Source organism: Myotis myotis, unplaced genomic scaffold (assembly GCF_014108235.1).
Source record: "Myotis myotis isolate mMyoMyo1 unplaced genomic scaffold, mMyoMyo1.p scaffold_m19_p_3, whole genome shotgun sequence".
In the NCBI taxonomy this organism is placed as follows: Eukaryota; Metazoa; Chordata; class Mammalia; order Chiroptera; family Vespertilionidae; genus Myotis; species Myotis myotis.
Genome location: NW_023416335.1, coordinates 37,727,065 through 37,754,838, shown reverse-complemented (window position 1 = coordinate 37,754,838; position 27,774 = coordinate 37,727,065). Strand labels below are relative to the sequence as shown.

Below are 27,774 nucleotides of genomic sequence, written 5' to 3'. Positions count from 1 at the left end.
TGCGAATAAATACAAAGAAGCTGTGGGTAACGCAGAAAAACAGGCTGTCCAAATTACTTTGGCAAAGAGGAGTGGAAGAAACACCAAATTATTAAGAGTCTTAAATAGGCAAATGTTATCTGTAGCAGACAAAGGAAATTGGGGAGAAAAATCCTATCCCTCGAGTTTTAAAATTGAATCAGAAGCATTAGTACTTTTAGAAAGGGAGCATGTCTCAGGGAGGATGGAAGGAAAACTTCATTTACACTAGTTTGCAACCGGAATCTCTACCCAGCCCTTCTACTTGACGGCGCCCAGGCGGAAGCACCTACAAGGCAAAGGGATTGTGTTCTGAGCCCGGGAGGCGGCTCGGAGCGACCACCCCACGCCACGCCTTGGGCTACGCTCAGACGCCGGCGCCAGGTAACCCGGGGAAATACCGGAGTAGGCGTCGCCCTGGAAAGGCCGGATCCGGAAATAAGGGCTCCGCCCCGCCCCCGCAGTCCCACCCCGTCCCCCGCCCCGCCCCGCCCACCAGGCCGGCAGCACGGGTGACGTGTCTGAACTCTGGAGGCGGAAGCCAGGAAGAGGTCGCGGGAGGGACGGACCAGCCTTGCGCATGCGCGTTCGGCGCACTAATAGGCCCAGAATGTGTCCGGAAACCATGTCTGTTTAGGAAGACTCCACTTCTCCGGGTTTTTGCTAATGCCGAGCTCGGAAGATTGAGGCGGCGGTGGGGTTTGGAGGAAAGGAGGTTTGAGGACGCCTTTGGACTCCCAGGCCGCTGCCGGCTGGGCCTCCATGAACAGCCGAGGGGCTGCGAACCGTCACTTGCCTTTCCTCTGTAAAAGGAGGAGAGATTACCCTTGTCTGGAAAGCCTGTGATTCTCAATTCTGACCTGGCATTTCTGTGGCCTGGCCAGTCCCGGTCCTGTAGTGCTGTCCGGTTACTCGCTCCAGGTTCAGGGGATGCAGAGATACAGGATGGAGAGATGAGGTCCTCACTTCATGGAGCTTACATACATATGGGGCAGTGAGACCATAAACAAATAACCACACTAATTCCAGGCAGGGGTCCGGGGTGTGGGGTGCCAGGGATTAAGCAGAAGAGTGGTACTGAGGGTATTAAAAACTTTTGCCACGGAAAGCTTTGCTGGAAGAAAGGGTGCATTGAGCAATGCGCTAGCCAGATAAAGGACCAGGGCCTGGGGCATGCAGCCTAGACCCCCAGCAGCCCTGCTAGATGGAGAAAACAAATACGTCTGCTGTTCTGGGGCTGGGAAAGAAAGGTGTAAGTTGTTGTGAAGGGATTTGCATCGGTTATGGATGAAGGGTGTGGGAGGGTGAAGGGTGTGGGAGGATGTGGAGTGGGGCTGGTTCTGGGGCAGGCCATAAGAAGTGTTTGCTCTTTGGGGTTGGTTGTGGGCAACAGTCTGCAAGATGCCCTGGCACCTGGCTGTAGGCTATTTCCGTTAATTGTGGAAAAAGCCGCCTGGAAGTTCATTCAGCGTTTCAACGTACATTCAGGAATGTATCCGTCGTTTGTTGGGTTCTGCCTGTAGTTTTTAACTGATTAACCTCTCTGGTCTCTTCCACCCTGCAGACACCTGTAATTTAATTTTGGACATCTGGGAATTTTCCCTTTGCCGAGGGATTTAAAGATTGTTTTTTTAAGGTCGCTCTTGGTAAAGAGTGGAAGCCGAGGAGCTATTGCAGTAAGTAGTCCAGGTCAACTAAGATTTGGACTTGGACTGGGGTGTAGCTGGAAAGTATTTAGTTTAGTTTAGCGAATCAAGGACTATAACTCACCCACTGAGGGGCTGTATGTAGAGAGTGAGAGAACCAGAAATTTAGGATGTCTTCCAGGTTGGGGGCCTGAGAAGCAGGGAGGCAGCGGGGCCATTTTCTGAGATGGGAGAAATGGGGAGGAGCAGGCTGGGGTGAGTGAGGGCAGGGAGATAGTGAACTAATGGTACTGAATAAATCGATGATAGTGAATCAAAATGGTGGTTTTCTTCCCCTTTCTAAATGAAGAGAACACCCTCTTTCTCTTATTCTGGAAATCTTCATGGCATCAAATACAGAATATTGTAAATTCTTTCCCTTAGCCCAAGTAGATATTCAACCAATATGTTAATTTATTTGCTCAAGTGTGAGAGAGATGGGGAAGTGACAATCCCATTGCTATATTGGCTTTTGTAACAATGTTTGCTATTGCCCTAACCGGTGTGCTCAGTGGGTAGAGGGTCGGCCTGCGGACTGAGGGTCCCAGGTTCGATTCCGGTCAAGGGCATGTACCTTGGTTGCGGGTACATCTCCAGGAGGAGGTGTGCACGAGGCAGCTGATCGATGTTTCTCTCTCATCGATGTTTCTATCCCTCTCCCTCCTCTCTGTAAAAAAATCAATAAAATATATTTTTTTAAAAATGTTTGCTATTCCTTTGTGCCTAGCAATGTGCTCAGTAATTAACTCACATTTTTTTTTCCATTTAATTTTCACAAGGACTTTAAGATGGACATTTTTTTTTTCTCTCTCTGCTTCTTAGTTTTACTACTTGGGACTTGATCAATTAACTTGCTCAAGGTCATATGACTAGATACTAACGTTCCAAAGCCGGAGCTCTCAGTGCGCAAACTACCTTTACAAGCAAGAATTTTATCTTTGTTCCGGTTCTTAGCCTCTTTTGCAGGGTCGTAAATCTCTTTGAACATTTAATGAATGTTAGCAACTCTCCAGGGGTGAGGGGATGCGCCAACACCCATCACAGCTTAGAGAGAACTGCACGGGGCTCCGCACTTTTCAGATTGTGCATTTGGCAGGTTACCCCATCCGTGAATTCCGAGCTGGAGGCAGTCGGGCTGACCCCTTACTTCACAGTTGTCAAGTCGACGCGCTCTTCCGACGTATCCTATCCGATTGAACTCTAAGGCTTAACTGAATTGACTTCATGTCAGCAAAAGCACATTTATCCTTGAAAAATACTCAGAAAATGCAACACACACACACAGAGACCCGGACATCACGTCATTGTAATAGGAAGAGAGGCAGAAACTTCCACAGGGATAATCAGAGCGCATTTCCGTTTCGCGAGGACTACTTTCTACACAGCTCTGCCATGCCTTCCTTTGCAAAGTGTCCGCACCAGCTGCTTCAGTTCCCGACGCCCGGTTTTCTCCCCACTCTCAGCACTCCCTCCAAAGACAACGGGGTCTCGTCTGTTCCGTGCAGCCGCTGTCCCACACGGGAACGCGCCAACGGGTCCATGGCTCGGCGCCCGTCCGCGCCGACACCTGAGCCGCTAGCTATGGGAGCGAGGGTTTATGGCTACTTCTTCCTTATTTGTTTCCTGCTCCTGCTCCTAACCAGGTGTTCCCCGACCTCCTCCCCGCCTCCGTGAGCAAGGACTCTCATTAGCACCGACTCTGTGCTGCGGGCAGCGCGGTGAGAACATTTCAAGATGTTCTAAGGAGACAGAGCAGCAAGCCAGGGGCGCCCTGCAAGCCCGGCTGCTCCACGGGGCTCTGGGGAGCTCCAGATCGGAATTTGGAACGGGAACGTGAGCGCCGGAACTTCTCGCCCGGCAACTACCCGGCGGGCCCCGCCGAAAACCCGGAACGTGGATTTCGTCCCGGAAACTCTCCCGCGGGCTGGCGGCGGCTCTCACTGAGCATGTGCGGGCGGCGCTGCGCATGCTCCGTCGAGGTCCGGTTCGGTTTCTGTTGCGGGATCCGCGGTGTCTCCTAGCGTAACCGGAACTGTCCGTCGCGGGGCTGGCCTCCCTCTGCTCGGGCGGCTTTGGCACAGTCTCCGAGCCTCCCCGTCCCTCATTCCCTCTTCACCCCTTCGGCGCGCCTGCCCTTTTCCCGAAACAGCCGTCATGAGCGCGAGGCGGTCGGCGGCGTCTCCACCGCGGTGGCCGCGGCTGTGGCTGTTGTGGCTGCTCCTGCTGGGGGCGGCCCCCGGCCCGCGTCCGGGCGCCGCTTTCTACTTGCCTGGCCTGGCACCGGTCAACTTCTGCGAAGAAGATAAAAAGAGCGACGAGTGCAAGGTGGGTGAGGCCCGGTGGACCTCGAGGTGCCGTGTCGGCCGGGGAAGCCGCCCTCTGCCGGGGAGGCTGGGGTCCGAGGGGAAGGGGGCGTAGCCGTGGGTGGGGTCCGGCGTCTCCTGCAGCCCCGGGCGCGGTCCGCTGGGGGTTGGAGGCGCCGGCATGGCCCTGCACGGGGTTAAATGCTGGAGGACTCGGCCTCAGGCTCGCTTCCCGTCCGGCGGGCCAGGTCGCTCCGGCCACTGGCTTCAGTTTTCCTGGAATCGGACGCGTGCATGTCAGCAGCGAGCGTCCCCGAGTGAAGGTGGCCGCTCACCGCACGGTGCCACGCACTCCGAGCGAGTGCTTCATCCCTCCGGGGCTTCTCGTCACTTTTTATTTCGTTGCTTCCTGTTTCCTTCTCCTTCACTGGAACCCTTGCGTGGTCATGAGAGCTTGGTCTTCCTAGGACTTTGATAATTTAACTTCCCGATGAACAGTTGGTTCCTTAGTTATGGAATATAATACCGTGAACCGCGTAAACTGCATGCAATGAAGAGTTGCTTGTAATGGTTGGAACAGTTCATTTCTACCTTTTCAGTGTAAAAAAAAAAAAGATTAATATACATAATTCCACTATTTAGTGTCGCTGAGATTGTTTTACACACTTAAAAAGAGCAGACGGCAGGAGAAACGGGTGTTTCTTCCTAGAGCAAGTCTTGAAAACGTTGATCTTACAGCGGTTCTCAACCTGTGGGTCACGACCCCTTTGGGGGTCGGTCGAACAACCCTTTCACAGGGGTCGCCTGAGACCATCGGAAAACACATATATAATTACATATTGTTTTTGTGATTAATCACTATGCTTTAATGATGTTCGATTTGTAACAATGAAATTGGGGGTCACCACAACATGAGGAACTGTATTAAAGGGTCGCGCGGCATTAGGGAGGTTGAGAACCACTGTAAGACCTTCACACTCAAGGTTTTCAGTTTAACTGCTAGCAAAAGAGACCTAAGAAAAAGTAAACTTTTAGATTATTTGGCATAGGGCACAATGATATACATACACATTTATTTTAAGTTGGTAAAACTTAACGTTTTGGGTTTCAGGATCTCTTTGAAACCATTAATTTTAACAATTCAAATAATCGTTTGGCAAACTTTTACAATCAATAAATAGGTTTATTTACTACGTTTGATTTTTTTAATCTGGTGTTTATTTTATTACTGCAGGCTTTACAGTAGCTGTTAATATTGAGCTTATTGTAGGGCATTAAAGAAGCTATTAAATTTTTCATAGCATTTTACAGTTTCTGTTTAAAAATTTGGATCTCTGAAAATGTCTAAGGATCTTTAAGGTTTACTCAAGTCAATCTTAGCACCTGAAACTAACTCTCATACTTTGTAATGCAAGAAGCTTTCACTCTGAGTGTCCGACTGAAAGAATATAGTGCTTCCAAGTGGAAGGAAAAGCTAGTCTCACAAGCACACTGTTTTTTTCCCACTAAATATTTTAGTAACCAGCCTTTAAAAGTTAGTATGTGATATTTAAATTTAACAGCAATTGTGTACTGTATTCCTAGTGCCTCAGAGACAAAAAGTATATCTCTGTCTTCTAGGAACCTCAAAGTAAAGGGCATAAGATTATGAACAGATTATTGAAATCTGATATGTTATTGAAGGTGTATGTCCAAAGTGCCTTAAACAGAAAGGAGGAAAACATCTGTGGATTGGAGTCTTCAGGGAAAGCTACAGAGAGGAATTGACATTTGAAATGGACTTCAGAAAGTGATTATGAGTGAAATTTACAGGTGGTCTGCCAGTTAGATGATTTTTGTTTTTTCAAGAGGTCCTACTTTAAGTAGCTACTTTTTAGTTGACTTTTGGTTAATTTCAGAGACCTTTGGGATTTTTAATTTTCAAAGGTATAGGAATAAAACAGGCAAGGCATATTTTTCTGAAATGTTTGGATATCATCTTTGTTGCCAGCTGCTTTCACATATTGGTCAATGGAAACAACTCTTTGACAAAAAGAAAGATGTACTTTTAGCAGTTTTTGTTTTTTCCTACAAATTGACTGACTGGTATAGGGAGTTTGAAGTAAACTTTAATATTTCTTCTCTGCCACTCAAAGAAGAAAAGCAGTAAACAGTTTAACATTTCATTGCTTCATTAAGGGTATTAATTTTTTTTTCTCATCTATTCTATATTTGTTAAGGACAGTCTTGTGTATACTATTCAAAAAAGCTGAGGGGACTTATTTTAAATAGTAGAAATGGGAGTTGTGAAATGAGAATAATTATTTCCAGAAGATGCTATTAGAGTAGAGAATCAAGAGTTCGATAAATAGGGCAGATCATTGATAGTTTCCATCAGTTTTTCCATATGTAACGGGATAATTATAGTTGCTTAATATATACTTCCCTTGAAAGATGTGCATTTCTTAGAGGCCAAGTACAATATTTGTCATCATTGTGATATTATAAAATATTCATAAGTGTAGAGATGGAACAAGTATGGATATCTTCAGCATAAATATAACTTATGTAGTATAGTCTTTTTTAAAATTAAATTTAGAGAGAGAAATATCGATTTGTTGTTCCACTTATTTATGTATTCATTGGTTGATTTTTGTATGTGCCCTGACTGGGGATCAAACCACCGACCTTGGCCTATCGGGATGAAAATCTAACTAACTCAGTTTCTGGGCCAGGGCCTATGTAGCATCCTCCTAATATATAAAAAGCCAGGGGCCGTCACGACCGAAACAACCAGATGGACAACCCGAAACAACTGGATGGACAACCGAGCAGCAGGCTGTGTGGGGCGACCAGACCGGCAATGGGGTTAGTGAGGGACGACCAAACGACTGAACAGGAGGCTGCGTGGGGCGACCAGGCCGTCAGGGGGGTTAGTGAGGGACAACCAAACGACTGAACAGCGGGCTGTGTGGGGCGACCAGGCCAGCGGGGGGGGGGGGGGGGGGGCAGTTGGGGGCAACCAGTCTGGCAGGGGGGGCAGTAAGGGGTGACCAGGCCAGTGGGGGGGACAGTTGGGGGTATCAGGCCAGCAGAGGGGGACAGTTGGGGATGACCAGGCCAGCAGGGGGGGAAGTAAGGGGTGAGCAGACTGGCGGTGGGCCAGTTAGGGGGAACCAGGCTGGCAGAGGTGGGGGGCAGTTGGAGGCAACCAGGCCGGCAGAGGGGGGCAGTTGGGGGTGACCAGACTGGCTGTGGGGGCAGTAATGGGCGATCAGGCCAGCGGGGGGGGGGGGGGGGGGCGGCATCTCAGGGTGATCAGGCTGCAGGCAGAGGTGGTTAGGGGTGATCAGGCTGGCAGGGGCGGGCAGTTAGGGACGATCAGGCAGGCAGATGAGCAGTTAGGAGCCAGCAGTCCCAGATTGTGAGAGGGATGTCCGACTGCCAGTTTAGGCTCGATCGCTGGGATTGGGCCTAAACCAGCAGTCAGACATCCCCTGAGGGGGTCCCAGATTGGAGAGGGTGCAGGCTGGGCTGAGGGGACCCCCCACCCCCACATGAATTTCATGCACCGGGCCTCTAGTAGTCTTTATATGTACTGTAAAGTTCATACCCTGAATTTAGCTCACTGTATATAGAGAGACACTCAAAAGAATCCTGAGGATTTGGTCATTTTCTCCTTGCAAAATATTTTATGTTCAGTTTAGTGGCAGAGGAACAAAAGTTCAGTGAACATGAAATTCTACTTATATTGCTCTTTTGATTTATAATCTTTATTAGCATTCATAAATGTTGTGACTATTCTGTGGCTTACTTTGTTTAGCTTACTGTTGTTACATTTACATATATTTGAATAGTGCACATTCTTATTGGTTTTTATTAACTATTAGAGGCCCAGTGCACAAAAATTTGTGTGTGTGTGTGGGGTCCCTCAGCCCGGCCTGCGCCCATTCACAGTCCAGGACCCCTTGGGGGATGTCCACCTGTCGACTTAGGCCCGCTCCCCAGGGGAGCAGGCCTAAGCTTGCAGTCAGACATCCTTCTGGCAGCCAGGGAGCCCTTGGGGGATGTCCGACTAAAGGCTTAGGTCCCCAAGGGATCGGGTCTAAACTGTTAGTTGGACATTCTTAGTGCTGCCACGGAGGTGGGAGAGACTCCTGCCACCACCACTGCGCTGGCCAGCCATGAGCCAGCTTCTGGCTGAGTGGCACTCCCCATATGGAAGTGCACTGATCACCAGGGGGCAGCTCCTGCATTGGGCGTCTGCCCCCTGGTGGCCAGTGCACATCATAGCAGCTGGTCATTCTGCCATTCAGTCAATGTGCATATTAGCCTTTTATTATTATTATTATATAGGATATCCCTATTTCCCCCTTTTTGCCTCCTCTACCCAGCTCTTGCCCCCCACTTCTCTCTGGCCATCACCATACTGTTGTCTGTGTCCATGGGTTGTGCATATATTTTCTTTGGCTAATCCCTTCTTTAAATTCACTTCTTTAAATTTGTATTTTCAGATAAGTGCTTATAACTGCACTATTATATATTTTCTATTATTTCATTTAGAATTAAGATATTTTTTAATTGAACTCTTGTAAATTTTAGCACAATTTAATAAATTATGCTAGAAGCAATTAGGAGATTTTTCATGTAATGCATACACATTTCAATTAATATTTTATTAATTTTTAATTTTTTAATATTTTAATTTGAAATAATCTCATACATGTAAAAAAAACTATAAAATACTACAGCATATTATATGTACCATCCGCCCAATTTCTTAGGTGTTAATAATTTAAACATAACCATTATACAACTAACAAAATTTGGAATATATTTTTCTTATAATCTCTTTAATGTTACTTAATCCATTTACTTTGTTTTTGTTAAACTTCACCCAAGGATATTTTTCCATTGAATTTTAGAGAGAGTGAAGGGAAAGGGAGAGAGAGATACATTGATTGGTTGCCTCCTGCACATGCTTTGATAGGGACTGGGGATCAAGCCAGCAACTGAGGTACATGCCCTTGACTGGAATTGAACCTGGGACCCTTCAGTCCACGGGCTAATGCTCTATCCACTGAGCAAAACAGGCTGCAGCTTAATTCATTTATTTTTAATCTATAGGTGTAAGTGTATATTTTGTTTTTGATTCACCCTCATAATCTGTCTTTTAATTGGTGCATTTATGCCACTGACTTTCAGAGTGCTTACTGATAGAGTTACTGCCATATCAGGCAGCTTCTGGGGCTTCTGGGGCGGGCCTGCCTTGCCACCCGGGACCGCCGATGGGGTCCTGGGCGACTGGCCTGCCCTGGATGGCAGCGCGCTGGCGGTTCATGCTGTCCCGCCCTGCCTGCAGTATGCAAGTTAGCCGTCATCTTTGTTGGCGGTTAATTTGCATATTGTACTGATTAGCCAATGGGAGGCATAGCGAAGGTGCAGTCAGTTACCATGTTTATCTATTATTAGATAGGACTAGAGGCCTGATGCATGAAAATTCATGCAAGAGTAGGCCTTCCTTCCCCTGGCTGCTGGAACCGGCTTCCCTCCGGCACCTGGGACCCGGGCTTCCCTCCTCCAGCCACCAGCAGACACCTGGGACCTGAGCTGGCTTCCCCCGGTGGCCTGCAGGCATCCAGGACCCAGGCTGGCTTCCCCCTAGCCCCAGCTTTGTCAGGAATGACGTCAGGAATGACGTCTGGGATGACGTCCGGAAGACATCCGGTCTAATTAGCATATTACCCTTATTATAGATACTAGAGGACTGATGCATGAAATTCGTGCAAGGTTAGGCCTTCCTTCCCCCGGCTGCCAGCACTGGCTTCCCTCTAGCACCCAGGACCTGGGCTTCCCTCGCAGCCCTGGCTTTGTCTGGAAGGTTGAAGGTTGTCTGGTCTAATTAGCATATTTCACTTTTATTATTATAGATAGTATTTCATTCTATTACTATACTATGGTTTGCTTAACAATTTCTTGCTTGCAGGGCATTTAGATTTAAATAGCTTTGCTAGAGCCCTAACTGGTTTGGCTCAGTGGATAGAGCGTCGGCCTGTGGACTGAAAGGTCCCAGGTTCGATTCCAGTCAAGGGCATGTACCTTGGTTGCAGGCACATCCTCAGTAGGGGGTATGCAGGAGGCAGCTGATCAATGTTTCTCTCTCATCGATGTTTCTAACTCTACCCCTCTCCCTTCCTCTCTGTAAAAAAAAATCAATAAAATATAATAAAAAATAATAATAATAAATAACTAAATAGCTTTGCTAGAATGTATTTAGCAGGAATTACTTGCATATTCCCAAATATAAAATTACTAGTTCAAAGCTAGAAGCAATTTTATAGCTCTGTTTAATATTACCAAGGTTCTTTCAAGAGAGATGAGTTTGCTTTACCAGTGCCATTAGCTAAATGATTTCATGTCTCCACAATATTTTAAAATTTTTATTTATCAACTTAGTATCTATGTGATGGTATTTAAAACATTTAAAAAATACATCAACTGTCCTAACCAGTTTGGCTCAGCAGATAGAGCGTCGGCCTGCGGACTCAAGGGTCCCGGGTTCGATTTCCTCTCTGTAAAAAATCAATAAAATATACTAAAAAAAAAAAAATACATCAACTATTTATTGTATTGTGTGCTCACCACCCCAAGCCAAGTCTCCTTTCATAACTATTTATACTCCCTTATACCCTCTTCTCCTTCCTCCCACCCCCTTTACCCTCTGGTAATCACCATGTTGATGTCTGTGTCTATGAGTGTGTGTGTGTGTGTGTGTGTGTATGTGGTAAGTTTGATTTAAAAGAGAGACCATAGAACTCTAAATTAAACTATTTCCATTAAAAAGTTTTTATGGTTGATTATGTAATCAGTCTTTCTAAGTATTTCTTTAGAATTTACAGTCTTGATTTAGGGTTTATCTGTAACTTCCTTAAAATGTTTAATGTAACAACTTTTTATGCTTGTAATAACTCCTTTGGGGGCATTTTGAAAGCAGGAGTGAAGTAATTAAGTACCCTGTAAGGCTCTTTTAAGTTATGTCAGTAATATTTTGGAGTTGGCCCTCTCTATTTAAGGCAAATTTCCAGAAGGAGAGGCACTTAATTAACTTTTGGATGAGAAATAAAGAAGTTTAGAGAGGAAAGTGACCTTAAAATTAATCAAATATTGTCCTCTCATAGTACATTGCTATTTTAATGATAAGAAAATTAAATCCTGTAGAGATTCCATGAGTGCCCCCTAAGAACACATAAATAACTTTGTCACTTTTACTTTCTTGAGTGTATGCCTTGTTTCCCCATCTGGATTATAAATTCTTCGAAGGCAAGTAGAGGCCACGTCCCTGGGGCCAGGGGACCTGAGGCTGCACCTCCCGCCCTGTGGGACTTGACGGGGGTGGGGCCGGCCGGGACTGGGTCTTGCGTAATTTCAAGGCACGCGTGGGTGGGCAGGGACTTGACTCTGGGTCCCATGGCGCATCCCAGACTCTACAGGAGGGAGATTTTCATATACATTTTACTAATTTTCTTTCATCTCTGACACTTCTATTACAGAGAAAGGGCAAATAGCAATATTAAAATATTTTCTCTAATTAATTCCCTTTTAATGTGCACGAATTTCATGCACCGGGCCACTAGTTGCTTGATAATAAGACTAAAAGTCTGCTTTCAACTTTAAAGCCTTTTCTTTTTCCAACTCTTAATTGTGACAATTTTCAAAATTCAAAAATGTTGAAAGGATAGTATAATGACCTGAATATCCACCAAGGCCCCTAGAGTTAACAGCTGTTTATATTTTTCCCTATTTGTTTTATCTGTGTGTGCATTTATATTTTAATCCTCATTTGAGGATGTGTTTTCTTTTTTATTGATTTCTAGAGAGAGAGGAAAGTAGGGAGGGAGGAGAGAGAGACAGACATTGATGTGAGAGAGAAACATCGATTGGTTGCCTCTCGTAAATGCCCTGTCCAGGAATTGAACCTGCAGCCATGTGGTGTTTGGGAAGATGCTCCAACCAGCTGACCCACCTGGCCAAGGCTGTATTTATATTTTTTAGGGATGAATGTCATGATGTCTGTAGCATACTTTTGCCCTTCATCGAAACCACATAAACTCATTAGTGTCTCATTTGCTTTCTACTTCCTGTCAGTTTTTAACATTTGCTCTGTTGCCATATTATAAGGATCACATTCTTACTACTTTTCAAATTTTCTTGTTTCACTATAAGAATCAGTATTTAAAACAGTATTGTAGATGTAGTATATTTACAAATGTTGCAAATTGCTCTATTTTATGTTAAAGATATTATTACTTTTAATTTACATTTCTTCGCCTGTTTTAAAGGAGATGATAATCCTTAAATTTTCAGATTTTTACAATTTAAAAAAAGAATGAATGAAAATGCTATAAAAATAGTCATGATAAACTGAATATACAAGGTGTGTTTTGATTAGTTCACTGAACAACAGAAAAAGGGTCCATAATATATGTGTGTGTGTGTACGAGCATTTGGATTCTGATGTATCTTCATAGCAGTGAAAATTATAATTAGTGAACATTATTTTTTCAGAGTAAGCCATCAACTGGAATTTGGCCTTCACAACAGTTAATATATTTGTGTATTCATGCATGTTGTAATGCTTATCTTTTTAGCTAAAATGACCAATGATAAGGTCTTGACTGTTTTGTGCAGAGACACATTTTCTTTGTGTGTTTGAGATGGTGTTGCCATTGAATTGTAATTTCATTTGAGTAGAAATTTAGGAGTTGCTTATGACACTATTTTCAGTACTATATAAAGACTAATGTCTTCCATCTTACAACATGAATATTGAATGAACATTTTAGTGGATAAGCAGTGTAGTTTAGATATTCCCAATTCTGAATATCATAATTATTTTATTTATTTGTTTTGTACTTTATAAATGTTAACTCATCAATACCCCATATGAGGTAAATACTGTTATCCCCATTTTGCAAATAAGGAAACTGAAGCACCCATGAGGAAACACATTGTTAAATAACTTGACCGAAGTTGCACAAGTAGAATTTGAACCCAGGCAAAACTGGCCCCAGAGTCTGTACTCTTGCCTCTTATGTTTTGTTGCTTTTCCCATGGCAATGTATTATTTATTTGTTGTACATCAAACATCTTGTCTTGCTTTAGGATGTTAACAAGTATAGAGGATGGGCTGACAACACTAGTGAATGAGATTAAAATGAAAAATGTGGCTTTATGCCATTGCAGGGAGCTTCATGATCACGGACTCCGGAGGCAGCCATAGCGGGCTAACTATAAAAATAGCTCGTCCCAAGTAAATACTCCTTATTTAGTTGTTTTTGGTTAGCACACCAATTGCTTACTTGCTTTTTCAACTAAAGAATTCTGTCATGCATAGCAATGAATTCATGCTAAGAGAGTCGGTATGTGTTTTGGGTTCTGTGGGAAGAAGAACCTGAAATATACCTTGGAGAAATTTTGGGAGCTTTGGTAAGAAGATGTAGCTTTAAATTAGCCTATATTTCCTAGGAAACTGATACAGCTTTTCTTTCCCTCCCCCATTGTTGAACTTGATCTCATCTTGTAATTTTCTTTGCTGTTATTACCACATAGTTCAGCATTCTCAAAGTGATCGAAGCAGCCCTCCAAAGTTAGCCCATGTTGTCATTGTCCATCTTCTGTTTGTTTATGATTACACAAGTGCATGGGATTCTATTTCTGGTATAGCTGATCTAGAAATTTCTTACCAACTTGATAGCATGTCTTGATTGCAATGAGAATGTTTTAAAACAATTAAAAAATATTTTTTGTGCTGCAGAATGAAATACTGAGTTTGCAAATCAGGTTTTTAAAAAACTATATTGATGTGGTGAATGATTTAGTTAAAATATTTATTTTTAAAAAAATTTTAGAACTTAAAAGGCATTTGGAAAATATTGGCTACATTTGCACCTCTAAGAATTATTTTGGTGTAATTTAAATGTATATAAGTCCCACTTAGTGAATGGTTTTATAAGAGAATTGTTACAGTGGGTTGGATATAATGAAATTTCACATTTTATATATGTCAAATTCATTTTAAATTCTAAGCATGACTTAAGTTTTGATTTCCAGTTGTTTATATTCTAATTCTGTGTTTCCTTATTTTCAGGCTGACATAGAGCTATTCGTGAACAGGCTTGACTCGGTGGAATCTGTTCTTCCTTATGAATATACGGCGTAAGTTTTCAGCTTGGTTTTTATATAAAATTTTATGTGACCCATCAGAATTTTGTGCATTTAGAATTTTATTTTCTCCACAGATATAGGAAACACATTGTTAAATAAACAGATACAAATAAATTTACATGATTTTAAAAATGTATAGGGCCTGAAAACATTTTTAAATGGGTAGTCTTTATTATTAAAATGTAAAATGTGTTTTTTATGTCACTGCAATACAATAGAAGCAGAAACCTAAACAAGGGATTTCCTTTTTCATCTGACTGCGCAAAGAGCCATTTTGTTCTCTTTTAAGTTTTTTAATAATGCCCCCCCCTCCCATTTTTAAACAAAATCATATATGCCACATAATCAGTCCCCAGAAATACTTACTTTAATGTCTGCTCCTCCACCTTTTTTCCTCTTCATATTCTAACTTATATAACCACATTTATATATTTTAAACAAAATAGGTTCATACTATTATACCTGTTTGCACCTTGGTTTTCTCACTGAATCTTTTTGGGCATCTTTTCATGTTAATATGCAACTACCTCAGTATTTTTTAAAAAATATATTTTATTGATTTTTTTACAGAGAGGAAGGGAGAGGGATAGAGAGTTAGAAACATTGATGACAGAGAAACATCGATCAGCTGCCTCCTGCATACCCCCTACTGGGGATGTGTCCGCAACCAAGGTACATACCCTTGATCGGAATCGAACCTGGGACCCTTCAGTCTGCAGACCGACGCTCTATCCACTGAACCTTTGTGGAGATTTGTGTCCATGTATGATTTGTTTCACTAATTTTCTGTTTCTGAACATTTGGTTATTTCCATTTTTTAATATTATTAAAATGCTGCATAATACCCTTTATGCATTTGACCACTTTATACCCCATTTGGTGTAGAACATAGTTCTTAAATTTTAGTTGGCTTCTAAATTTCTCTGGTATCTAAGAGTTTTTGGAAAAAAAATGCGTTTAGGAAAAAATACACAAAAAAGTAAGAGTATCCTATAAGAATTCATGTTCTTAAATATGTATGAGAAGAGAGTACAAAATTCATGAATAGATGAACCATAATTTATAGTAAACTATTGGAAACTTGAATGCTTTTTCTATTGTTTATTATATAAACAAACATCTCTCGTTAAATCTTTGTGAATATTCTTGGGAAAACTCAATGGATCTCTTAATCTAGTAGAGGGAGAGTCTTCATTTTGGGCTTTCCCAGTCCCAGTTATTTTTATCACCTGAGATTCATTTTCCTCTTAGGAATCTAACTGATTTGTAGCCATCACTGTGCTAGTCTTAAGTACTTCCATATCATTCCAGTGTGGACACAGAATTGTCTCTTAGTTGTTTTTTTGTTGTTGTTGTTTTCTGTTTGTTTGGTTTTTTGTTAATCCTCACCTGAGGATATTTTTCCATTGATTTTTTAGAGAGAGTGGAAGGAAAGTGGAGAGACAGAGAGTAACATCAATGTAAGAGAGACGCATCAATTGGTTGCCTCCTACACACAGCCCGACGGGGGCCTGGGATGGAGCCTGCAATCGAGGTATATACCCTTGACTGGAATCGAACTGGTCAGGGCTGTCTCTTAGTTTTTTAATAGCGAAGTTGAAAGTAGGCTGTAATGTTTAAATAAAACTTTATTGAAATCTGGTTAGTAATACAAAGGAATTACAACACAGAGAGAAGTTTACAGCTGACTCCATTCCCAGAGGGTCTCTCTCCAGCCATGCTTCTCAGATTTGGAATATGTTGGCCAGTATATCAGGATGAGGCAGAAACCCAAGGAAAATTGACTCATCTTCCCGAAATGTCATTATTAAGTAAAGATTTGGATTAGAAAGTTAAAACAAAAGGAGATAAATTATGTAAAATTCACTTGAAGAATAAGGATATAAATCACTTTATCATTGGAATGAAAAAAATACAATGTGTTATAAAAATTTTATAATTTACATCTCAGTGTAAATATTTAAAAATCAAAGCATTCTAAGGTATAATTTTTAGGTGTTGGGCTTTTTTTGTTTTGGGGTGATGTGGTACATGGAACTTGGAGTATGAATATATTTCTTACTCATCTATTAGAAGTGCTATAATGATCAGCACCTAATCTTTATTTCACTGTTTCCTTTTGTATTTAAAAACTTAAATATTCTTTCCCCCAGGTTTGATTTTTGTCAAGCATCTGAAGGAAAACGCCCATCTGAAAATCTTGGTCAGGTGTTATTTGGTGAAAGAATTGAACCTTCACCATATAAGGTTTGTATTTAGTGTTATATGTTATTTAATTAAAATTTTTCCCTTACAGAAAATGTTGAGATAACTTGGCTCTCATAGCTAAAGAGGAATTAATTTCTCTTTTGCATACAGAAATAGTTTCTTGTGTTTTTTAAAAAAATATTTTTTTATTGATTTCAGAGAGGAAGGGAGAGGGAGAGAGAGAGAGATAGAAACATCAATGATGAGAAATAGTAATTGATCAGCTGTCTCCTGCATGCCCCCCACTAGAGGTTGAGCCTGCAACCCGGGCATGTGCCCTGACAGGAAATTGAACCATGACCTCCTGGTTCATAGGCTGACGCTCAACAACAACCTCTGCCAGCCGGACAGAAGTACGTAGTTTCTTAAAGTTACAGTTTAGAAGGATCCCTACCCTTCTCACGATATGTCATGGATAAGTTCATCTTAACAAACACTCATACAACCAGTATTATAATGATAAAGTGGCAGCCTGAAGCACAGTGCTCAGACCCCTGCCTCACCTTACAGAGGGACCTGGAACCCCAGCCATCAGTCATGAAAAGTAGCCCTCAGCTGTTCCATATCTCCTTCCCCTCTTTGGGCTCAGTGTCCATAGACTTACTCTATTAGCAAATATAGCAGGGCTTTGACTCCTTCATTGGGTTTTTAGGAAGCTAGCCTTTCTGTTTTGACCATTGAAAGTATATTTGGAACATCTTTGATATATTTTTAGGACATCAGTTAAAACAGTCTATGCACAATAAGATATTCTCTTCAAGATATGTACTCATCATCACCCAGAATTATTCTATCCTTTAAATCTAGTATCTTTTAAGTCTATTATCCTTCTATATTGCTCAGTCCTGTGTTCATTTTACATCTGTTCTCTTGCTGCACAAAAAATAATGGTCTCTCTTTTTTAGAAAAATTAAGCTAGTCTAATCTAATAAAAGGGTAATATGCAAATTAACTGTCACTCCAACACAATTATGGTGGCACCCATAGCAGCCTGGGCAGGACGCCAGTGTCCTGTATCCCGGCTACAGAGGGAGGGAGGGCTACGGACACAATGTGGGGCTGCTGGGCTGGGGGCGTGCTCCCTGCGGCTGCCACGCAGCTCGGGGCACGCCCCCACCCCAGCGGACACAATGCAGGGGGGCCTCTGCACATGAGCTGCAGAGGAAACACCTTTTCTGACTGCTCATTGGCTAAGCTCCCTGTATACCACCACTGGCAGTGTTCTTGGTAACTTGGGTAATAAGAATCCAAGAAGGTGATCTAGGGTTTTTCCACCACACTCCTGGAGGAAAAAACGAAGGTCTGCTGCTGGAGGGGCTAAGAAATGTCATATCCTGCCCTAGTTGGTTTGGCTCAGTGGATAGAGCCTCGGCCTGCAGACCGCAGGGTCTTGGTTTGATTCTGATCAAGGGCATGTACCTAGGTTGCAGGCTCCTCCCTGGCCAGGGCCCAGGTCAGGGCTCATGCAGGAGGCAACCGATCAAAGTGTACCTCACGTTGATGTTTCTCTCTGTCTTTCCCTCTCTCTCCCAAGCTCTCTAAGAATCAATGGAAACATATCCTCAGGTGAGGATAAAAAAAGAAAGAAATGTCATATCCTATGAAAGACACATCTTGAAAATGCCTAAATAAAGTTGTCATTTTTTTGTGGTGAAGGGACTGGAGTCCGTGTTGATGAAAACACCTTGGCGGCTGCAGCAGTGACAGGGGTGACAGGGGTGATGGGGCTGGCACCTTCCCCTCATCAGCCCGGTCACCTCCCGCAGAGGGAGGCCAGGCTGTGGCTAAGGCCCGCTCCCCATGGGGAGCGGGCGTAAGCCATCAGTAGGACATCCCCTGAGGGCTCCCAATCTGTGAGAGGGGGAAGCTGGGCTGAGGCCCACCCCCCCCCCTTCCCAGTGCACGAATTTCGTGCACCGGGCCTCTAGTTTGTAATAATAATGTATCACTGTATAAGAACAATAGTACAGAAGAATATAAAATGAAGACTAAGTCTCTTCCTTCTAGTTTCACATCAGTTTCTTGGTTAATCTTTCCTGACATTTTCCACACACTTACAAGCATATATAAATAAAGTTAGATATGTTTTAACATATTCTGCACAGTGCATTTTTCCTTTAACTCTTTATCTTGGTCTTCTGTTCACATAGAGCACTCCTTTTATTATTTTTTTTATTTAACTAGTGACCCAGTTCACGTATTCATATACATTGAAAAATTAATTAGAAGAAATATTTTAATATCGCTATTCGCCCTTTCTCTATAATAGAAGTGTCAACCAAATTCACGATCGACAATGACAGATTGAAACACATGTGTGCAATTGGCACCATGTATTGCGCATGAGTGAGTCAACTTAGCCTTTTGTAGATATAGAACAAACTTGCTTAATTATACCTGCTTTCTGATTTAGCTAAGCTTTTTTCAGCCCAATGAAGCACCCCAACTTCTGTTTAAGGTAATCGTCAGCAACACAGCAGTAAATATCAACATGAAGCAGATTATTACTGTCGATCACACAGGGAGAACAAAGGATAAAATATTTAACTGTAGCAGTGTTTGACTGTATTCTGCGCAGTGAGAAAACCTGAAGTCATTTTTTTTTAAATATATTTTATTGATTTTTTTACAGAGTGGAAGGGAGAGGGATGGAGAGTTAGAAATATCGATGAGAGAGAAACATTGATTTGCTGCCTCCTGCACATCTCCTACTGGGGATGTGCCCACAACCCAGGTACATGCCCTTGACCGGAATCAAACCCGGGACCTTTCAGTCCGCAGGCTGATGCTCTATCCACTGAGCCAAACCGGTTTTGGCCTGAAGTCATTTTTAAGTTCCACCATTTCTTCTTTTCAGTCGGGTCAAGTTTCTAAACTTTCTAAATCTTCGTTTTCTGGTTAATGAAAAGAAAATAGGATTCTACCGAGTCTCCTACCTACCTACTCCAGGATTTCTGTGAAGATCAAATGAGATGAGGCACAGGAAAACACTTCACAGACATTTGGTTACAGTGTGAAATGTTTGCACCTGGCTATAAAGCAAGCCGTGTTCCTGGGCTGAAGAAACTGCAAGGAGGCCAGTCGCTAGGGAGAGGAAGTTGGGCACTGCTACGTGACATCATTACCCGACGCCCACAGCCACCGTTTCTGGGCTGGGCTGGGCTGTGGGACGCATTTGCACCATGGGGGTCTTGGCAGTGTTGGCTGCGATTTGGTGGGCTGTCGCTCCAGGATGGTGGCGGGGCCTGTGTCCCACTTGGGGGAAGCCGAGTGCTTCTTTGTGGACTCCAGGTCCGCAGTGCTGTTTCACTGTAAATGGCCAGTGCGTGTCATGGCAGCTCCTGCATTGAGCGTCTGCCCCCTGGTGGTCAGTGCGTGTCACAGTGAAACAGGAATTTTGGGGGGTGAAAAAGACAGGTTTAGGAAATTTTAGAAATTAAGGGGACCATGGAAAAAGCACAGGGCTGCAGAGCGGCAGAAGATATATTTCCATAGAATAGGGAAGCTAAAAAGCTGCAACAGGTGCATTTCCATAGAATGAGGGAGCTGGGAAAAGCAGGTCTATATTTACAAAATAAAGGGAAGGAAGCCCCTCATCCAAAAGGAGAAGAAAGCCCAAAAGGAATAAGAAAACAATAAGGAAGGAGGGGAGGAAAACCTCACATGTCCCATGTGAAGTACACCTTTGAGCTCAGGAGTTCTATAGTAACCAGTCTAAGGGAATAGTGACCAATCAGAGGGGATATCAAGGCACAAAGATCAACAGCCTTTATAAGCTGTAGGAAAAAGGAACTCTGGAACTCTTTCCCTCTCCCCACGTGGGAGCCTGTGCTGTGAGATTCTTTCCCTTTCTCCACGTGGGAGTCTGTACTTGTTCTTCAATAAATTTCCACATTTGCTATACCACCTTCAGTCCGTGGATTCATTCTTTGACTCCATCGGACAAAGAGCCCAGGAACCAGTCTGCCCAGGGGAACACCATGTGTTCCAGTCCAAAAATTCCGTTTCATTAGCAGCTGGTCAGATGGTTCGACACTTAGCATATTAGCCTTTTATGTAGCTAGATTAAATCATATATATATATATGATTTTTAGAGAGAGGAGAAGGGAGAGGGAGATAGAAACATCAATGAGAGAGAAACTGACCAGCTGCCTCCTACATGCCCCCTGCCTGGGACCAAGCCTGCAACCCAGGCAGGTGACCTGATCAGGAATCAAACTAGTGACTGACTGGTTCATGGGTCGACACTCAACCACTGAGTCACACCCAATCAGGCTGAGCACTCATTTTAATGGCTCGACCCCAAGTTTTATTCTCCTGACAGCTCCATCTCTTGGCTTCATATTCTTCTCTTCTATGGCTTATACCCAATGGTTAGCTGCCTTCCCTACTTTCTCACTAAGCACCCTCATCTATCTCCCTTGGCACTTCATTACCTGAGCATCTCTCTGTCCAGCAAATCCCCAAGCCTTGATTAGTCCCACTAGCCCTCTCACTCCCTTTAAGCTCTCTACCTATACCTGAAGCTCTGGGAGAAAAGACACATAATTGTGCACGCTTAATTCACAAGTTTTTTATAGTTTCAACCATTAGTCTATCCTCTTAAAATAATCTAATTGGAGATTTTTCTACCCTAAAGATGCCAGTAATTTAAAAAATTTTAAAAACACAATAGATTTGAAGGCCTAATGGGATGAAGTCATTGGGAAAGGAGGAGCTCAAAGTGTGTGGACATGAGTTGTGTTGAGTAAGGCAAGCATCTTAATTGTGTAATATCTCCCCAAGGTGATATTTTAAAAGATTACTTTAGGAGTTATTACATTCCTTTTTGTAGCATAGGTAATTTTCAGGCATATTTATTAAATTGTGCAATGAGCCCTGGCAGGTTTGGCTCAGTAGATAGAGTGTCAGCCCGAGGACTTAAGTGTCTCAGGTTCAATTCTGGTCAAGGGCATGTGCCTCTGTTGCAGGCTTTATCCCCGGCCCTGGTCGAGGTATATTCAAGAGGCAGCCGCACATCAGTGCTTCTCTCTGTGTCTCTCCCCCTCCCGCTCTCTCTAAAAATCAATGAAAAAATATCCTTGGGTGTGGATTAACAAAACAAAACAAAATTGTGCAGTGAACTTAAAATACTCCTATGTACTCCTATGGTCTCTCAGACCTAGCTTTCTGTTTATCTCTTGGCCTTCAGAAATGATGGGAAGGGGAAAGAACATTAGTAACACCTTCAGTGAACTTAGGTGACAGCAAGAGTCTCTAGTAGTAAAGAGCCCTTAACAGCAGTAAACAGGGAAGAGCAGCAAAATATTCAAACCCTTGGAGAAGTTTTATCCCTTTGGGGAAGACTCTCCCTTCTCATTCCCCCCCCCCCCCCCCAGTACTTCCTTAGTAGGATTCCCCTCAGGGCATATTTATTTATGTGTAAAGACCATGCCTTGCTCATGCAAAAGATCCTTCTTTTAGGCCTAGTGCTAAGAGATCAGATTTTTTTTTAAGTGTAGTTTTTTTAAAAAATATATTTTTATTGATTTCAGAGAGGAAGGGAGAAAGAGATACAAACATCAATGATGAGATTGAATCATTGATCGGCTAGCTCCTGCATGACCCTTACTGGGGATTGAGACCTCAACCCAGGCATGTGCCCTGACCAGGAATCAAACCGGGAACCTCTTGGTTCATGGGTTAATGCTCAACCACTGAGCCACACCGGCCAGGCAAGAGATCAGTTTTTTTCAAGCCAGCCATAAATGTATTGAACTATATTTTTCAGTATTGATTTTAATATTGATTCTTTGACCTTTATTTTCCAAGAATTTAGCTTTACATTAAATCTACAGTAAAAGAAATGTTAACGAACAGCAACAAAATAAAACCCCAAATCTGTTTGCCATTTTTTACCTGTGATTTTAGTGGAGGTCAGAAAAACAGCAGTATATGACATTGTGTATGTTATGTGAAGCTGGAGCCACACTTCATAGGATCATAAACTCACAAGTCTCACCATTCATATTCACTTATTCACTAGTTAACACACCTGTTGAATGCCTTTCATGTGCCAGGCACTGTGGTAGGTGTGGGATATTGCAATGAACAAGACGAAAATCCCTGTCCTGGTGGACCTTATATTTTGATGGTGAAAAGGAGCAAACAAAATGATTACTAAAATATATAATAACATATAGAGTATAAATTGTTCATGTATAAGCTATTGAAAACAAATCCGAGAAGATAGTTCGAGAATTTGTAATTTTAAACAGGACAGGGAAAGTCTAAGAACGTGACATTTAGCAAAAGACCTGAGGCAAGTAGGGGAGTGAGCCATGTGAATATCTGACGGGAAGATGTTTTAGGTAAAGAGAGGAGCAAATGAAATGGTCCCAAGATGTGTGCTTGCCTGGTGTATTCAAGGTACAGAAAAAAGTTGGTGCAACTCAAGCAGGTGAGCAAGATAGAGAATAGGATATGACAGCAAAGAAGTAACAGGACCACATTATATAGTGACTGATAGGCCACTGTAAAGACTTTGGCTCTACATCTGAGTGAGCTGGTTAGCATTGGAGAGTTTTGAGTCAGCTTAGATTCAATGAGATCGCTAGGGTTGCTGTGCTGAGAATGGACCGTGGGAGGGGAGAGAAGAAGCTGAGAGACCCCTTAGAACTCTTGCAGTCATTAAGATATATATGACCTGATAATGGCTCAGACTATGGAGGTACAGGGAAAAGGGTTACATGGTGATCAGAATCTCAGAAACTGGCTATATTTTGAAGGTTAGGCCCTCAGAATTTGCTGAGGGATGTGATGTGGGGTATGGATGGGAATGTCTGTGGAAAGAGCAGGTTTGGGGGGAATGAGGAAGAGTTATTTTTGGACATGGTAAGTAGGGATGTTGACAGTTGAATATATGTATCTGGATTTTGGAGGAGGGGGTTCAGGCTAGTACATATATTTGAAAATCATCAGTGTATAGATGGTATTTAAAACCAGGACTTGATAAAATTTCCAAGAGAGTAGGTAGATAGTGAAGAGAAGAATCCCAATGACTGAGCTTTAGGGCACATCCTGATGGATCAGGATGATGAGGATTCAGTAAGGAGACTTCATTTTAAAATTGTTGGATTACATGAGGTAATAAGTGTTTATTATTATGATTAAATGTCATTTTCAGGTGTGCTGTTTTCTTTCACAATTGAACACACAATTGACTTGCCTAAATCCAGTGAGCATTGGATTGAGGTGTAAGATTTGCCACTTTTCATGTAACATGTCTATTTCTGCTTAATTTAAGTATGATACCTATATCTCTAATCCTGTAGTTGTTTTTAAACCGCCACCCTTTAAAAAGAAACTAAAGGTTTATATAATGTTAAAAATATTAAATAATTGCATAAATATTGCTGTACTTACAGAAATGGCAATGCCTCCAGAGCGAAATTCTTGGCTGACAGGTGGCAGCAGTGGGCCACATTTGGAACATTTATTTGTCAGCGGATGCACAGAAACTGGTTTAGGCATTTTAATAAATGATGTACAAAAGGATGGACTACTTAGAAGTGAAACATGTGCAGGTGTTTTTGAAGTCAAATTTATTAAAAGGTACACAATTAGGGGCTATATATATGTAATTTAGTAAATTACAGCCTTAGAATACCAGGAAGTATTTTTTTTTTTTAATTAAGACATAAATAATGTCTTGATAAAATAAACCTACATTTTATAATGTGTTGTGAGTGTCATTATTTTTACACACATGAAATAAATTCTAGACCCCCAAATTGGAGGAATCTTTGGTTTTTAAACTTTGGTTTAAAAAATTATCGATTTTTTCAACCTTACTATTTGTTTCAGTTTTATTATTATCCTGAAAGTTGACAATTTCAAATGTGAGTAAAAAAATCATGTTTACCCTGATTTTAGACATCCAAATGTAACTTGTAACATCACAGTCCATGTTATTCACTGCTGAATCTCCATTACATAGCTACAAGGGGGGTAACAAACATCCATTAAATGAATATAGGGACATAAACACTTGTCTGCTTGTTACTAGAAAGCCTTCAAATCCGTAATTTCCAAAACATTGTCAGGAGACATTACTCTGGAGAGACTGATGTTCATTTTCTTCTACATGTAGTTTTTTTGTTTGTTTGTTTCATTTTGTTTGTTTTTTGCCTTCTAGGACTTGTTTATATTTAAAAGGTGGATTGATTGAAGTGATCAAAAATAAAAATAAAAACTGTTACTTATCAAAATAAAGAGGAAAAGAGTGGGAGAGAGAGAGAAACATCAATGATGAGAGAATCATTGATTGGTTGCCTCCTGCACGTCCCACACTGAAGATTGAGCCTACAACTAGGCATGGGAATCGAACCATGACCTCCTGGTTCATAGGTCGACATTCAACCATTGAGCCACGCCTGCTGGGCTTATTTTTTCTAATTTTTAAAAAATGTTAATTGAATTTATTGGAGTGAAATTGGTTAGATGATAAGTTTTGGAAAAACAGTAAGAGTGACTTTAAATCTGATTGAGCTATGACAAATTTTAAAATGTTTGTTATCAATATATTAATGCACTTAACTAATGAGACTAGTACTTTATGATATAGGTATGAAGGATCTGGCTATTTTTACTTAATTTGCTTTCCATTTTATTTTAATACAGTTTACATTTAATAAGAAGGAGACCTGTAAGCTTGTTTGTACAAAAACATACCATACAGAGAAAGCTGAAGACAAACAAAAATTAGAATTCTTGAAAAAAAGCATGCTACTGAATTATCAGCATCACTGGTAAGACATGAGATTTTGGACTTTTGACTTTTTCCTTTTCAAGATGAACTTGTTTCACTGAATGTGTAAATTACTTTATTGACTCTATAAAATACAGCAAAATTAATTTATTTCCTTTTTTTGTTATTAGTATTAACATGAAGTAGTGACTTTTTCTTGCAAGAGGATTGCTGAGGTTGACAGCTTAGTGTATTACCTTTTGTGCTTAGATCACTTTTATATCTAGTACTTGTTTTGGTACATAGAGCACTTCTTTTATTCATGTACTAGAGGCCTGATGCACGAAATTCATGCAAGAGTAGGCCTTCCCCCGGCTGCAGGCACCAGCTTCCCTCTGGCACCCGGGACTTGGGCTTCCCTCCGGCACCCGGGACCCAGGCATCCCTTGCAGCCCCGGCTTCATCTGAAAGGTCATCCAGAAGGTTGTCTGGAAGGACATCTGGTCTAATTAGTACATTATGCTTTTATTATTATAGACTAGAGGCCTGGTGCATAAAAATCGTGCACGGGGTAGAGGGGACCCTCAGCCCGGCCTACACCCTCTCACAATCTGGGACCCTTGGGGGATGTCTGACTACTGGTTTAGGCTCGATCCCGCATCGGGTCTAAACCTGCAGTCGGACATCCCTCTCACAGTCCGGGAGCACTGGCTCCTAAGTGCCTGCCTGCCTGCCTGATCGTCCCTAACCACTCACCTACCTGCCTGATCGCCCCTAACTGCTCACCTGCCTGCCTGATCTCCCCTAACCCCTCTGCCTGTCTGCCTGTCTGACCGGCCCTAACCACTCTCCTGATTGCCCCTAACCACTCGCCTGCCTGCCTGATCATCTGTAACCACTCGCCTGCCTGCCCTATCGCCCCTGACCACTTGCCTGCCTGCCTGATCGCCCCTAACCCCTCTGCCTGCCTGCCTGATCGCCCCTAACCACTCTGCCTGCCCGCCTGATCGCCCCTAACCGCCTCTGCCTTAGCCCTGCTGCAGCTTCGTCCAGAATGACGTTGGAAGGTCGTTCGGTTGTCCAGTCCAATTAGCATATTGTGCTTTTATTATAATAGTTAATAGGAACATCTTTATGCTTTGGGGAAAGTACTCTGGTCAGTCTTCTAGGAAAATACTGTTATTTTATGCTTGTACAGCATGAAAAAGACCATTGAAAAACAAAATTTAACTTTTGTTTGATGTTTGATAAATAACATCTACTTCAAATAAAATACTTCTATTTTATGTAACCTGTTTTTTATTTTATAAACATTAACAAGGTTTTTACCAGTTTGTTTTGTAATAAAAAAAATTAAAAAGCTTTTCTGCTTCTAAAGTAGTATTTACTTATCAAACTATCAAAATCCAATTTTAAGTATAACTATTGTTATTCTTCTAGATCAGGATTGGGGAACCATTTTTCTGCCAAGGGCCGTTTGAATATTTATAACATCATTCTCGGCCCATACAAAATTAACAACTTAAAAATTAGCCTGCTTATATTTGGTCAAGCATTTAATTAACTCACCCCTAATGCCTTGGCAGGGCCAGACCAAATGATTTTGTAGGCCTTATATGGCCAGAGAGTCGGACATTCCACACCCCTGTTCTAGTTTGCCAACAGATGTCTATATTATTATATGTGCGTTCATGGTTTACATGTTTTGCCTCTTCTAAAAAGGATAGCCCAGCCAGCGTGGCTCAGTGGTTGAGCGTCAACCTATGAACCAGTAGGTTGCAGTTCGATTCCTGGTCAGGGCACATGCCTAGGTTGTGGGCTCAATCCCCATTGTGGGGCCTGCTGGAGGCAGCTGATCAATGATTCTCTCTCATCACTGATGTTTCTATCTCTCTCTCCCTCTCCCTTCCTCTCTGAAATCAATAAAAACATGTATTTTTTTTAAGTATAATGTAGAGGTGGTGAACACGATGACTATCTTCATGCACTTCCTCTTGAATGTTTGTCCTATCAGTATCTCAGATTGACCCATTTGTCTACACCCGTGATGGCGAACCTTTTGAGCTCGGCGTGTCAGCATTTTGAAAAACCCTAACTTAACTCTGGTGCCGTGTCACATAAAGAAATTTTTTTGATATTTGCAACCATAGTAAAACAAAGACTTATATTTTTGATATTTATTTTATATATTTAAATGCCATTTAACAAAGAAAAATCAACAAAAAAAATGAGTTCGCGTGTCACCTCTGACACACGTGTCATAGGTTCGCCATCACTGGTCTACACCCAGGGAGGTTAGGAACCATTGACCTCAGTTTGGACTTGACCAGATCCTGTGGCCCAAATAATATCGTTGGAGCCACTCATTCCCTCTTGCCCTCCCAGTTCTTTTCCATCTTCCCTTTCATATACATAGAACAAAAAGTCATAGGGAGGGGCAACCTTGGGTCACATGTCTATTCATGTACTAGTCTGTGATTAGGGGGATTCTGTTAGAAGGAAGGAAATTTGTACATTGTACTTGTGTCAGATTCATTCTCATCTGAACCTTACTGTAAACAGGAACTTGAAAGTCTCCTCTGTCTCCTC

The 27,774-nt window shown here is 42.2% G+C and overlaps 1 protein-coding gene across 1 annotated transcript in view; it reads left to right on the top strand.

Moving 5' to 3' along the window:
- The first annotated feature begins 3,662 nt into the window (after positions 1-3,662).
- Positions 3,663-27,774, top strand: part of TM9SF2 (transmembrane 9 superfamily member 2) — a 68,100-nt gene continuing 43,988 nt past the window's right edge. Inside the window, exons 1-4 of the mRNA XM_036297784.1 lie at positions 3,663-4,028; positions 14,133-14,200; positions 16,363-16,456; positions 25,119-25,246. Coding sequence (XP_036153677.1) covers positions 3,858-4,028; positions 14,133-14,200; positions 16,363-16,456; positions 25,119-25,246 — 461 coding nt within the window. The 5' untranslated portion in view covers positions 3,663-3,857. The remainder of the gene's footprint in view (positions 4,029-14,132; positions 14,201-16,362; positions 16,457-25,118; positions 25,247-27,774) is intronic.